The 14,182-nt window shown below is 37.9% G+C and overlaps 1 protein-coding gene across 2 annotated transcripts in view; it reads right to left on the bottom strand.

Annotated features, from left to right (window-relative positions):
- Positions 1–589: 589 nt before the first annotated feature.
- marchf4b (membrane associated ring-CH-type finger 4b) overlaps positions 590–14,182 on the bottom strand; it is a 47,637-nt gene continuing 34,044 nt past the window's right edge. For both annotated transcript variants that reach the window (XM_057852690.1, XM_057852691.1), the window contains 3 exons: positions 12,799–12,954; positions 5,946–6,138; positions 590–1,657 (listed from right to left, as the gene is read on the bottom strand). In XM_057852690.1, the coding sequence (XP_057708673.1) occupies positions 1,263–1,657; positions 5,946–6,138; positions 12,799–12,954 (744 nt within the window). In that variant the 3' untranslated portion in view covers positions 590–1,262. The remainder of the gene's footprint in view (positions 1,658–5,945; positions 6,139–12,798; positions 12,955–14,182) is intronic.

Here is a 14,182-nt window from a genome sequence, read left to right as displayed (position 1 = left end):
CGTCAAGGCCCACACTGCCTATTCATGAACCAATGCAGTTTTCTATGTCAAATTTGGTCGGTGTTTCTTAAACGTCAAGTGTGTTTTATAGTACGAAAATTACAGTAGTAATAGTAGTAGATTTGAAGTGGAAAATAAAATCAAATTAAAGCAACACTAGGCAACTTTTCAACCTTTATAAAATATTTTCATAGCATTTGGGATGATATGTCGACTGACAAGTAGTTGAATGACACCTCCTTTATATCTTGAGGGGGTATGTATCGCTTTCACCGGCACTAATTGACTTTGAGGAGGGTGGCAGGAACCCTGCCACACACAACAAAAAACTACATATGTTTCTGACTGTTTTACAGCATACGTCACTTCCCCCTTTCTCGATGCTAACGCTTTCGCGCGAATTCTTCAAAGATGGCAGATCAACAGACAAATTTTTTTGTGATAAAGAACCAGGATATACAGAATAAACATTGGCCCGACTTTCACTTGCCGGCGTGACCCCCCCGAACGTCAGCGCTGACGAGTTCGGGTGGGGTAGGGGGGTTAGCCACACAGTTGCTAACAGTCTTATGCTATTGTTTAGCCACAACTGGATTCACTACCTTATTACTTTTCATCCTTCACACAGCCGCTGGAGACAGAAATGTTATTTAATCGATCTGCAGGCGGCCATCATGATTTTACGACACTATGCGGGTGTGCGCTGGTCCTCATGGTAAACGCAGTATTCCTTCAGGCAAAACACTACCGCTTTTGTCCACCGGTGTCGCTAAAATCAACTAAAACTAAAAGGCACCAAGTGTTGCTTTAATTTAGACTTCAATGATCACCTGAGTTGTGTCTAATATCAGATATATTTTTTTTATTGGACAACAGCATGTAGTTATGATTGAGCTCTAGAAATTCTGCTTAGCGACAAGTGGTTGATCAAATGTTGGCATTACGGCGACCACAAATCTGCCAATTGTGACTTACTGGCTGCCATTGACAGCATTAGACATCCAATCCATTGAGGGTAGGCAGCGAATGAGTCTATCGCTGTAGGTAGCAGTGATTTGAAAAGGTCACATGAAGCAATTATCACCATAAGAAGAATTTTCCAGGCATCTTTGCAAATGAACCAATTTCTTATTTTATTTAATCCATGGAAGGACAGCGGTGATGCAAACAAGAAGATGTTATCAGTTCAGTTCAGTACAGTTCAGCCGCTCCGCTCAGCCCCCTGCATGAGAGAAACTACATATAAGGCCTCGTCTGACTCCTCAGACTGTCGTGACTCTCATGACCAGCTCTCGAGCATTCCCGCCGGCTTGGTTGCGGGGCTCTGACGGCCTCAGGTGGCTGAGCAGCTGTAGGAGATTGTAGGGGCAATGCGGGTCGGCCGCCGCACCACCGTCAGGGACCCCGGGCCCCACAGTGGCGGCAGGCGCTGAGCCGCCGGCCGTGGACGCCACCGCCATTAGCGATGAGGTGGAAGCCGACGTCCCGAGCCCGGTCTGGTAAGCCCGTCCGGGCTGATGAGTCCTATCTGCCGCAACGTCCTTCAGGTCAACGTTGTCCATAGTTTTGTCATAGTTGAGGACCTTCCACTGCTGGTTGACGGCTTGCCAGCGGTGGAAGATGCGAAACACTGAAGGGCCCTCGTGGACAATCAACGCTGGGAAGGGAATCAATAACAAAATGAGACATTCATTAAGTTAGGCTTTAGTTTAGCACAAACTTAAGATTCCGTTGACCCTGAAAAACTGTCCATATGGCATTTTGTATGTTTAAAATTCAGGTTAGCAAAAGTAAACCATTTATTTTTTTGGTGTCGTTCAATAATCTCTTACCGCACTTTGAAATTACTTATTGATTTTCTGTTCTTTAAACTCGCATTGGAGAAGAAGAATCCATTTGTAACACAAGTAGCTTGCGGTGTGCAGTCCAGCGTAAATAATCAGCTTAACTTGTATGCTACTGCCAACAAAACTTGGCTCAACATTAAAGTCAAGCCGCCACAATGTTAGCTACTGTTCAGTTTCATTCCTTGCCACTGACGGCTATAGACGTCCAATCTATTCTTCAGTGCCACTGATTGCGATAGACGCCCAGTCCATCTTGACGACGGATCGGTTCAAATGGGAATCACGTGATATTGTGTTTATATACAGAGATAGAAAAAAACTCTATTCATCCTTATAAAACAAATTATTATGATTAAATTATGATCATCTTTAAAAAAAAAAAAGAATATTTTAGTGATTTTTTAAAAATTTATATAGTTTTTTTTTTAAATATATAAAAAGTAATTTATAAAAGAAAAAAAAATGATCAAAAAGAACTGTTATTTTTTTTGTTTATTATTTTGAAACTAACTCTTTTAAAATTTAATTTATTATTTTTTTCTTTTTTAAAATGATGCTAATGTTTATCTTGTTTAGCTTTTCTGTGTGTCATTTTTAAATATATAAAAGCTTTTGTTTTAAAATGTTTAAAAAATGTCATTTGTAATAATGAAAAATAATCTGTAATTTTTAAAAATTGTTTCATCTTTGCAGTTTTTTTTTTTTTTTTATAATTTAAATTATCTTTGAAATTTCATTTTTTAATTTTATTATATGAACAAAAGTTGATATTTTTCAGTGGCTCTAATCCTCTTCTGTAGTTTCACCATCTTTGTAGTTTTTAAAAATTATTATTAATATATCGTGATCCCTCGCTACTTCGCGCTTCAAACTTCACGTGCTCAGTCTCAGACTGGATTTTTTTTTTCAATTAAAAAAAAAAGAAATGAATACAGATGAGCTGTCCCGAGCCGTTCGCATAGTCTCACGCTCCCTCCCTCCCTCTACCTGCTCTTTGTTCGTCAGAGAGTGAACTGGAGTTGCTTATTAAAGTAAACGATGTTTGACAGAGGGTTAAACTGTAATCTTGCCAGAGACTCGACCTTCAAAGGGCCGCATGCGTCAATCATCATTTAACTTGTTAAGCAGTGCTATGGGAACTCATTGTGTGTAAGTGAGCAGCTGGAAGCTGGAGTGGATTTGAGTGGACACTCAGTGAATCATTTGACGAAGACAAGCATTTAATTTTTTTTTTTTTTTTTTTAATGGATTGGGCATCTACTTTTTTGTTGTTTAAAAAAATTCTGTAGGACAGTAAACATGTTTAAAAATTATCATAATTATTACATTTAAAGTCCTGAAAACCGTTTATTACAAAAAAAAAATAATTATTAAAAAAAAAAAAATATATATATATATATATATATATATATATACACATATACATACATACATACAGTACATAAAAGTTTTATTAAATTATACTTTAGGGAAAAGGTAAAAAAAATACTTATATCTACCTCTTTATCCACCTCTTTCCAATGTTAGTCATGAATATATACATTGAACAAAAAAAATGTTTTTTTTCAGTGGGGGGGTGCTTGGGGGGCGCTGATTCGCGGTTTTTCACTTATCACGGTGGGGTCTGGTCCCCATTAACTGCTAAAAACGAGGGATCACTGTAATTATTGATATACAGTACAGGCCAAAAGTTTGGACACACCTTATTCATGCGTTTTCTTTATTTTCATGACTATTTATATTGTAAATTGTCACTGAAAGTAATAAAACTATGAATTAACACGTGTAAAATTAGGTAAGTAGCAAAAAAATGTGAAATTACCAAAAACATGTACAGTGGTACCTTGACATACGATCGCGTCGACACACGATCTTTTCGACATCCGACCTAAAATTCGACTCGCCATGTGTTTCTACATGATGACATGCTCAAAATACGACGACATGACAGCACTGCAGACGGACGCAAGGCAAATTTTCTTGTAAGAGAAATTGACACAGGTTTCAAAAAGGTTGTTACAGGAGGTGAAACAAGGAAAAAGGTGACGCTTACCATTGAAATGAAGATGCAAGTTACAGAAAAATATGAGCATGGGGTGCGCATCCGTGAACTGGCGCAACAATACATGTCCACGGTCCTCCTCCGACCACCATTTGCCAGTCTTTATAAGTAAAGATAACAATTATTATTGTGGTCACATCGGCAAAGAAATCGCCAGCTTCGTCACGTTTTTATCATTTATTTCAGGACTTATTCAACACAAAACGCCTGCTGACCGCCAAAGTTGACGGTGTTCTCAAGAAAACATTGAAAGCGAAAGTAAACTCAACCGCGCCGCTCCCTCTCTCTGTTGCATTAGCCACGCGGTGCGTTCAGGTACAGAATAAAACATCCGCCACATTAGAACCTGATTCGTTACACTGTTACAGGAATTATTATTATTATATCATAATTCTGATTTGTATTTATAATTTATGAGTTTTGCTATGTTTAATTGCCATTTGAAATAGTACCAGAAGTATTTATTAAGGATTTAGTGTATGTTTTTGGGCTGTGGAACGAATTAATGGGATTATAATGTATTCTTATGGGAAAATCCTGCTCGACATACGACCATTTCGACTTACAAACAAGGTTCTGGAACGAATTAACTTCGTATGTAGAGGTACCACTGTGTAAAATTCTAGTATCCTTCAAGCCACCCTTTTCTCTGATTACTGATTTTTGACTTCACAGGTATGCCTTTTCAGTCTTCATTTATGTTGCATTGAATGAGATGTGTCCAAGCATTTGGCCTGTACTGTATTTAAAAAAATATATTTATAAAATATAAAATATTGTTGTTTTTGCATTAATTGGACAGCTTTGTGTTTAGCTAATTTGCATAAGACAGGGGTTTTCAACCCAGTCCTCAAGGCACACTGTGGGTCCTGGTTTTTGTTCCAGCCGATCCAGCAGAGACAGTTGAACCAATGAGGCTTCTGCTAAAACAAGCCACACCTGACTGCAATCAACTGATTGCACTTGTAAAACACCAGATTGGGGAAAAAGTGTTGTCATCTTGTTTGGTAAGAATGAAATCCTGCACCCACAGTGTGCCTTAGTGGAATAGGTTGGGAACCCCTGGCATAAGAGACCATTGCTGACTTTATTAACTCATTCCCTCCCATTGGCGGCAATAGATGTTCAAATGGATTGGACGTCAATCGCCATCATTGGCAGCCCAATGACTAAAAAAAAACAACATTTTTTTTTTTTACTTCTTGTAATTATGCTACAGCTAAACAAATTTTAATAATAGATTTATGATGGACAAGAAATGATATCTGCTCCTCTTTTTTAACACGCCCACACTCACTTGAAATGAAAGTCTGCCAGATGACAAGTTCATGTTTAAATGACTCTGCTGTCAATCCTGACCACACTGGAGATAATCACGCCTGCCTCTCATCCTGCAGTGCAACTCAAAGAGTTTTCCTACTGCCGGATGTCTTTCTCGCAGGAGGATGTCAAGCTTAAAACGAACGATGCTACAAATGTCACTTTCATCATCACACGCAAAAGATAAACCCCCGCCCTCCTCGTCAGTCCTTCAGCGAGGGACTCTCAAAGTGTCACCAAGTTGGAAATCTATTCAAATGTATGCAATGAAACCTACTTCAAAGAAGCTCAATGACTCAAATAATCTGTGACCCAGCATTGCGACAGCAATAACAACACTAGACGACAATATAGGTAAAAAAAAAAAAAAAAAAAAAGTTTTAGGTTTTACAGCTCTTTTAAATTCATTTTTCGGTGCAGAATCATCTATCTTGTCAAGTTTTTCTTCTTCTCTCCACAGCTTACCTTCTTGCTATGCTGTTACTACATGCACACAACTAGCTATATCATTTAATTGTGTTTCAAACATTTTGGGATTGTTTTTCTTCTGGATTTTTTTCTCAATACAACCCTGGTAAGTAGAGTTCTCATCCTTAACAGAGTGATTGCTCATCCCTTGAAAAATGACAAACATTAATCATTTAACAACACTGACATTTCATATATTCTGTTCTCTTAAAACCCGTTTAAGTCCAGCACGAAATGGAGGAGCTCACCTATGCAGACGACGTCCATGAAGCCGTACATGCCATAGCAAATCTGGAAGAGCAGGTCTTGGCGCTGCCAGCGCGCTGACGGGCTAAACGAGGACCAGACTAACCAGGAAATGCTGGCCATGAGAAAGAGAGAGCCCAAAATGGCCGCAGCGATCTGCACTTTCTCGATCACCGTGAGAGAAATAGACTGCCACTGCAAGACACCAAAGTACGTGAGGTCAGTCATGAAAGTATTAATTAGGGTTGTTCCGATCATGCTTTTTTGCTCCCGATCCGATCCCGATCGTTTTAGTTTGAGTATCTGCCGATCCCGATATTTCCCGATCCGATTGCTTTTTTTTGCTCCCGATTCAATTCCAATCATTCCCGATAATTTTTCCCGATCATATACATTTTGGCAATGCATTAAGAAAAAAATGAATAAAACTCGGATGAATATATACATTCAACATACAGTACATAAGTACTGTATTCGTTTATTATGACAATAAATCCTCAAGATGGCATTTACATTATTAACATTCTTTCTGTGAGAGGGATCCACGGATAGAAAGACTTGTGACTTTGTATATTGTTACTAAATATTGCCATCTAGTGTATTTGTTGAGCTTTCAGTAAATGATACTGCAGCCATGCGCCAATGCATGATGGGAAGTTGAACCATAATGGGAAGTGGAACCATGACTGTGCGTCGTGCTACCAATGGATATATCTTCTCTGCTTTGGGAAATAACTTAAGGTGTTAAGACAAAAATCAATAGCCACCTTGCTTCCCCACATTGCTTCCCATGATATTTCTAATCACAGGGAGAGGGATTGCAAGGCTGTAGCTAATTGAAGAAAGGCTCCAAAGGCTGCCAAAATACACTCTACTCATTTAGCGCTGCCTTTTATCTCTCTATATAGATAAAACGGCGTCATTACAGATTGAGCGCGACAATGAGTGAGAGGGTCGTGCAGCGCATACATTAATTGCATTAATTATTTTAACGCAACACATTTTCTAATAAATTAATTGCAGCCGTTATCGGGATATTTTTGATAAGCCTAAACTAAAAACTCTGGATGAGTGTAACATATTATGTCTGTAACGTTAAATACAATTAGAAAACGATTTAATTAAAATATATATATTAAAAAAAAGCATGGCCGATATTTTTTTGCCGATTCCGATACTTTGAAAATGACGTGATCGGACCCAAGCGATCGGGACGCCGATCGATCGGGACATCTCTAGTATTAATTGATTATTACAGTATTGTGATCAAATATAATTTACTTCTGTAGATCAAGCTTTGTAGTCATCATTTAAAGTCAACTCATTCATTGCAAATCCAGGTACAGTGAGGCAAATAAGTACTTAGTCAACCACTAATTGTGCAAGTTCTCCCACTTGAAAATATTAGAGAGGTCTGTAATCGTCAACATGGGTAAACCTCAACCATGAGAGACAGCATGTGGAGAAAAAAAAACAGAAAATCACTTTGTATGAGTTTTTAAAGAATTTATTTGCAAATCATGGTGGAAAATAAGAATTTGGTCAATACCAAAAGTTCATCTCAATACTTTGTTATGTACCCTTTTTTGGCAATAACGGAGGCCAAACGTTTTCTGTAACTCTTCACAAGCTTTTCACACACTGTTGCTGTTTTGGCCCATTCCTCCATGCAGATCTCCTCTAGAGCAGTGATGTTTTGGGTCTGTCGTCGGGCACACGGACTTTCAGCTCCCTCCACAGATTTTCTATGGGGTTGAGATCTGGAGACTGGCTAGGCCACTCCAGGACCTTGCTTCCTTACGAAGCCACTCCTTTGTTGCCCTGGCTGTGTGAAAGACACTTTGTGCTGAAAGACCCAGCCACGTCTCATCTTCAATCCCCTTTCACTCAAAATCTCTCGATACATGGCCCCATTCATTCTTTCCTTTACACAGATCAGTCGTCCAGGTCCCTTTAACAGCCCCAAAGCAGGATGTTTCAAACCCCATGCTTCACAGTTGGTATGGTGTTCTTCGGATGCAATTCAGTGTTTTTTCTCTTCCAAACACGAGAACCTGTGTTTCTACCAAAAAGTTCTATTTTGGTTTCATCTGACCATAACACATTCTCCCAGTTCTCTTCTCTTCTCTCATCCAAATGCTCTCTAGCGAACTGCAGACGGGCCTAGACGTGTACTTTCTTCAGCAGGGGGACACGTCTGGCAGTGCAGGATTTGAGTCCCTGGCAGCGCATTGTGTTACTGATAGTAGCCTTTGTTACTGTGGTCCCAGCTCTCTGTAGGTCATTCACTAGGTCCCCCCGTGTGGTTCTGGGATTTTTGCTTACCGTTCTTGTTAACATTTTGACGCCACGGGGTGAGATCTTGCATGGAGCCCCAGATCAAGGGAGATTATCAGTGGTGTTGTATCTCTTCCATTTTCTAATAATTGCTCCCACAGTTGATTTCTTTACATCAAGCGTTTTACCTATTGCATATTCAGTCTTCCCAGCCTGGTGCAGGTCTACAATTTTGTCTCTGGTGTCCTTCGACAGTTCTTTGGTCTTGGACATGGTGGAGGTTGGTGTGTGACTGACGGAGATGTGGACAGGTGTCTTTTTATACAGATAATGAGTTAAAACAGGTGCCATTAATACAGGTAACGAGTGGAGCCTCGTTAGACCTCGTTGGAAGAAGTTAGACCTCTTTGACAGCCAGAAATCTTGCTTGTTTGTAGGTGACCAAATACTTATTTTCCACTCTAATTTGGAAATAAATTCTTTAAAAATCAAACAATGTGATTTTCAGTTTTTTTTTTCTCCAAATTCAGTCTCTCATGGTTGAGGTTTACCCATGTTCACAATTACAGGCCTCTCTAATCTTTTCAAGCAGGAGAACTTGCACAATTGGTGGTTGACTAAATACTTATTTGCCCCACTGTATGTGTTGTGTAGGGTGACCAGATGTTCACTTTTGCCCGGACATGTCCGCTTTTCACATTCTGTCCAGGGCATCCGGCAGGGTTTTATATATCTATGAAAATGCCCGGTTTTCATTATTTTTCATGGGACCAATTAGCGTGTGTTGAAATTGAATGGCGTTTTGCACAGAATACTACTGTACCGTGCTGCCTGTGACATGTTCCCAAAAAGCCTGCCCAGTTGTTAAGACTTTTATTATGATCAATACGTATATAATTAAATGCTCATGTACCCAGAAGAGTCATTAAGACGAAAATACCTCTATTCTACTTTGGATACAAATTTGCGCATGCGTGCGCAGTCACAGACTGGCTTTATCATGGCGCCAACTGTCAATTCTCATTCACAAACAAACCTTCGTCACGACAGGAGCTCACATGCTATCGGTATGTACACTTGCTAAACTTACTTTTTGATATCTGTTGATTCTGTCGGAGCTTTGTACTGGTGTGATCTGTAAAATCCTGTTTGGCGTTGCATCGTTGCACTGCCGATGATTGTAAACTTTTATAGCAATGTTTGATCTTACCTCGGCTACCGGTGCATGCTAATGGGGTAACTGTCAGTGAGCTTAGCCTTGCTAAGCATGAAGGGAAATGTAGTTTTAAACTGCTTTGTTTGGAAACATGCTGGTTGAATCAGTTGACAGTTTATTTCGTTTATTGTTTGCGTGCAATCAAGAACATTGAATGACAATAACAGTTGAGCGGGAATAACAATTTGTCAAGGACAATTGTCGTGATAGTAATTTATAAAAATGTTCTGTTGGCACATAGTCTACTGTCACTGTGTGTGTATTGACTGGACTACACTTCAATTGTATTATTATTATTTATCATTATTTAACTCCATTTTTCCCCATTGTTTTTGTTATTGTTATTGTTGTTGTTTTTATTGTTTTTTAGGAATAATAAAGCCTATTGAGTAACCTCTGAGAATTTGAATTTGTGTCTTTGGTTACATAGTATATGCTAATAAAACTGAATTTTTAAAAATATATTAAAGTGATACAGGCATCTTTGAATGAAGTTCGAGTAAAATAAAAAATAAAATAAAAAAGTCTATTGAGGTCGGGCCGATGGTCCTTTTTTGGGGGGAAATCAAATATAGTCATATAGTGTTTTGGTGGTTAGTAAAAGAAAATGTAAAGTATATACTGTAAAACCATTTTTAAACAGCAATAGACGTTCAATCTATTTTGAATGGAAGAGGCTGGCAGCCATGCAGTCAAAATGGATTGGACAATTATCATCGTTTATTGAGGCAAACATTTATTTTTCTTTAAAACACAATTAATTAGCATTTACGAAAGCTTTAGTTAATAATTTTTTTTGTAAACATATTATCTACCCAGAAATTATTAAACAATAATATTAATAAATATGTAAGAACATAATTAACACAATTAACTCATTGCCTGCCACTTACAACAATTTATTTTATGTATTTGAACTGGGAAGAGTGGCTGTGAATGCTCATCTATCATCAGCTAGATGTTCAATCCATTATAACTGTGAGGGCTGGCAGCGATCATTTGCGGCCAACCTCTCCCAGTCACTATGGATTGGACTTCTCATGCAGTCAATGGTCGGCAATGAGTAAAATTGAAATTAAATGTTTAAATCAGTGTTTGTCATTGTCCCTTTAGTGCAGGGGTCGGGAACCTCTGGCTCGCGAGCCAGAAATGGCTCTTTTGACGGCTGCAGCTGGCTCGCAGACAAATCTTTAATGATTAAAAAAAAAAAAAAAAACTCCTTTGCGCATTGCGCGAAACAGTGACGGTCACCGGTGGCTAAAAAGCCGGTTCGCTGTAATTTCAGTGGGAAAGTGGCAAACATACATGGCGTTGTGTCCATCCATCCATCCATCCATCCAGCCATCCATCCATCCATCCATCCATCCATCCATCCATCCATCCATCCATCCATCCATCCATCCATCCATCCATCCATCCATCCATCCATCCATCCATCCATCCATCCATCCATCCATCCATCCATCCATCCATCCATCCATCCATCCATCCATCCATCCATCCATCCATCCATCCATCCATCCATCCAGCCATCCAGCCATCCATCCATCGCATAGGCAACGCAGATGACACTTGAACAGTGTCTCTGCTGCGACTCTGTTCCCTCGTTTTCATTTTCGTTTTTGAGAAGATGGCAAAAAGATAAAAAGACGAGGAGTATCGTACTTTTCAGCAGGACATAAGGGCATGAATGCAGCACCGGTTTTTTCTCTCGCTTTGGATGACTCAACAGACTTAAACAATTTATCCCAGTACAGCGTGGTTGCAAGGTTTTGACTATGAAAGGGACAACAAGAGGGGAGGATTTATTCAAGTCGTTCACTGAGTTCGCTAAAGAAAAAAAATGTACTGATGGATAAACTTGTTTCGGTGTGCACTGATGTTGTTCCGTGCATAAGTTTCTCAATGCCTGCATGAAGCTTAACCCCACCAAGTACAACAAGACTACAAAGCCATCAGCAAAACCATGCAGCACCAAAAGTCATATTAATGGTAAGAAATACTTGTCATTGATTTGCAACAGCATAACAATGTTATTAAAAATAATTATTGTAGTTTAAAAGTGTTGAAATGACATAAAATGCACACATTACTTTTATTTTTATTTTTTAAACAAATTGTATAGCTCTCACGGAATTACCTTTAAAAATATGTGGTGTTCATGGCTCTCTCGGCCAAAAAGGTTCCTGACCCCTGCTTTAGTGGTACATGAAAGAATTACTGAATTAAATTTTCAAACTGGAGTAAACTTTATTAAGCCTGTATAGTGCAAGTGACTATATTGGTAAATTAAAAACTTTGATATCCTTATCATTCCATTATCATGTTATAATTTTTAAAATATTCATTATGTATTTGTACATTATTTTTCTTAACAGGTGCTACATTTACTGGAAAATGACATTTCTGGAGAAATTGCCTGGGGATGCTTTGCTCTGCTGGTTAGTAAACTGAAACCTTCAGGTCACTTCTTGTTTATTATGGGGCATTTCCAGGTACCTTCCTGTTGAATTTAAAATGAGAATAATTGAATAGTCTTTATTGTCGTAGTATGAGTCATTTCTGGATAATTTACTGTGTGTTTTGGTCACTTCTTGTTAATTTTAGGACATCTTCAGGTCACTTCTTAGAGATTTCTAGGCATGCTTGGGTCATTTGTTCATTTTGGGTAATTTCTGGCTTACTTCCTGTTTATTTAGTCACCTTCTATTAATTTTGGGGCACTTCCATGCAAAACAAACTCTGGGTATATGGCCTCCAGTACCCTTTTTTATTTGATGTATTTTATTTTATTTTTTTAAGTATTATAGTATTTAAATGAGTGCCCTATACAGGGTTAAATCCTCTACCCTATGTTTATAAAGTACACTTTAGTTGTGTTTAACTACAGTTTGGGTTTGAATATTGGCATTGAATTTGAATTCTGCCTTACTGTACATTTTCTCAAAATATTGTGACTTCCTATCCTCTCACAATCTCAAAACATACCAAACATTTTGAATTTCTATGACATACTGTGATGTATTAACTTTAGCTGAACTCTTTCCCTGAGGGGAATTGCCTTTCCTGGTTTGTGTATCACTTTTAAGCAAGTGCCTAGAAATGGAGTACATGATGTAAATAGACTGCAATGCCACCCAAGCACTTTATATTTTCCCTACGTTTTCCCTCCCACTCATATAGCAGAGTTGCAGTATAAGGTGCTTTGCGTTCTTTCTTCATTATACTCACAAATACTACCTTTATGTAGAGGGAAAAAGCTGTCATCTCTTTTTTTAAATATAAATTGAATCTGTCAAACCAAATGCAGGCAACTCTGCAGATCTTGACAGTCATACCAAAGCAATGATTTACGTCCTCACCTGCAGTGGGTTCTTTGTGCTTATGGCGATGACCTGGTATTTGTAGTAACAGAGCTCACAGGCCCAGGAACCTCGCTCGCTGATCCATTTGATGAGGCAGGGTTGGTGGGTGCAGCGGACGGAACCGCTGCAGCGACATGGGCTCAGGAGCTCCCCCTGCGTAAAATCAAGGGGTATTACCGAATGCCTCTTACGGAATAAGCAGGGATTCATTGAAATAGAATTGACACATATTCAGGAATTTTTAACATCTTTGAAATATAAGATAAATAAACCTAGTAAAGCGTGAGTGAAGACATAAAAAGAACACACATTCAAACCAAGTGTATTGAAAAGCTTAATCTGTCTGATTTTTGCAGATCCCAATTTTTTCATGAACAGAAGCATGCACATTTCATGTTCCAATCAAACTTAATTTATTGAAAAACATTGTACTGTACCTTACATGTAAAAAAAAATTTTTAATGTACATACAGTTGTGGAAAAACGGAAACTTTATAACCCTTTCTTTCTAAACTAGTAAATTCTAATTGCCTTTCCTGAAACAGTGCAGTGTTGTTCTGCCTTACAAAAAAAAAAAAAAAAAAAAAAAAAAGAACTACTAAATTATGTCAGGTCTCTAACTCTTTCTTTTTTCATATTTTAATTAGGGCTGTCGAACGATTACATTTTTTAATCGAGTTAATCACAGCTTAAAAATTAATTAATCGTAATTAATCGCAATTCAAACTATCTATAAAATATGCCATATTTTTCTGTAAATTATTGTTGGAATGGAAAGATAAGACACAAGACGGATGTATACATTCAACATACTGTAAGTATGTAATAAGTACAGTATTTATTATAACAAATCAAGAAGATGGCATTAACATTAACATTCTGTTAAAGCAATCCATGTATAGAAAGACTTGTAGTTCTTAAAAGATAAATGTTAGAACAAGTTATAGAAATTTAATGTTTTCGTTTTAATAAAATTAGAAAATTTTTCAATTAAAAAAAAAAAAAAAAAACTAGTAGCTCGCCATTGTTGATGTCAATAGTTACACAATGGTCATGGTGCTTAAACCCATAAAATCAGTCGCACCAAAGCGCCAGCAGAGGGAGACAAAAAACACAAGTAACAAGTGGACATGAAACTGTGCTGTCATTTTAATCTGTTTGAACAAGATCGTTTATACTTTTTGTGATCGACCGATCACAGATCCCCCAAGTCTTATTTCATTTACAGTAGTTTATATTATTCAGTTTTTCTCATTTTTATTAAAATTTTTCTTGAAATTATTACCTCCACCAGCAGGTGAAACTAACGGAAGGTAGTAGATATGTATTCGATTCCATATGTCTGTATATTTGTGTTTAAGATAAAACTAGAATGAATAAG

This window comes from Corythoichthys intestinalis, chromosome 12 (genome assembly GCF_030265065.1).
Source record: "Corythoichthys intestinalis isolate RoL2023-P3 chromosome 12, ASM3026506v1, whole genome shotgun sequence".
Lineage (NCBI taxonomy): Eukaryota > Metazoa > Chordata > Actinopteri > Syngnathiformes > Syngnathidae > Corythoichthys > Corythoichthys intestinalis.
This window is presented reverse-complemented; position numbering and strand designations above follow the sequence as displayed.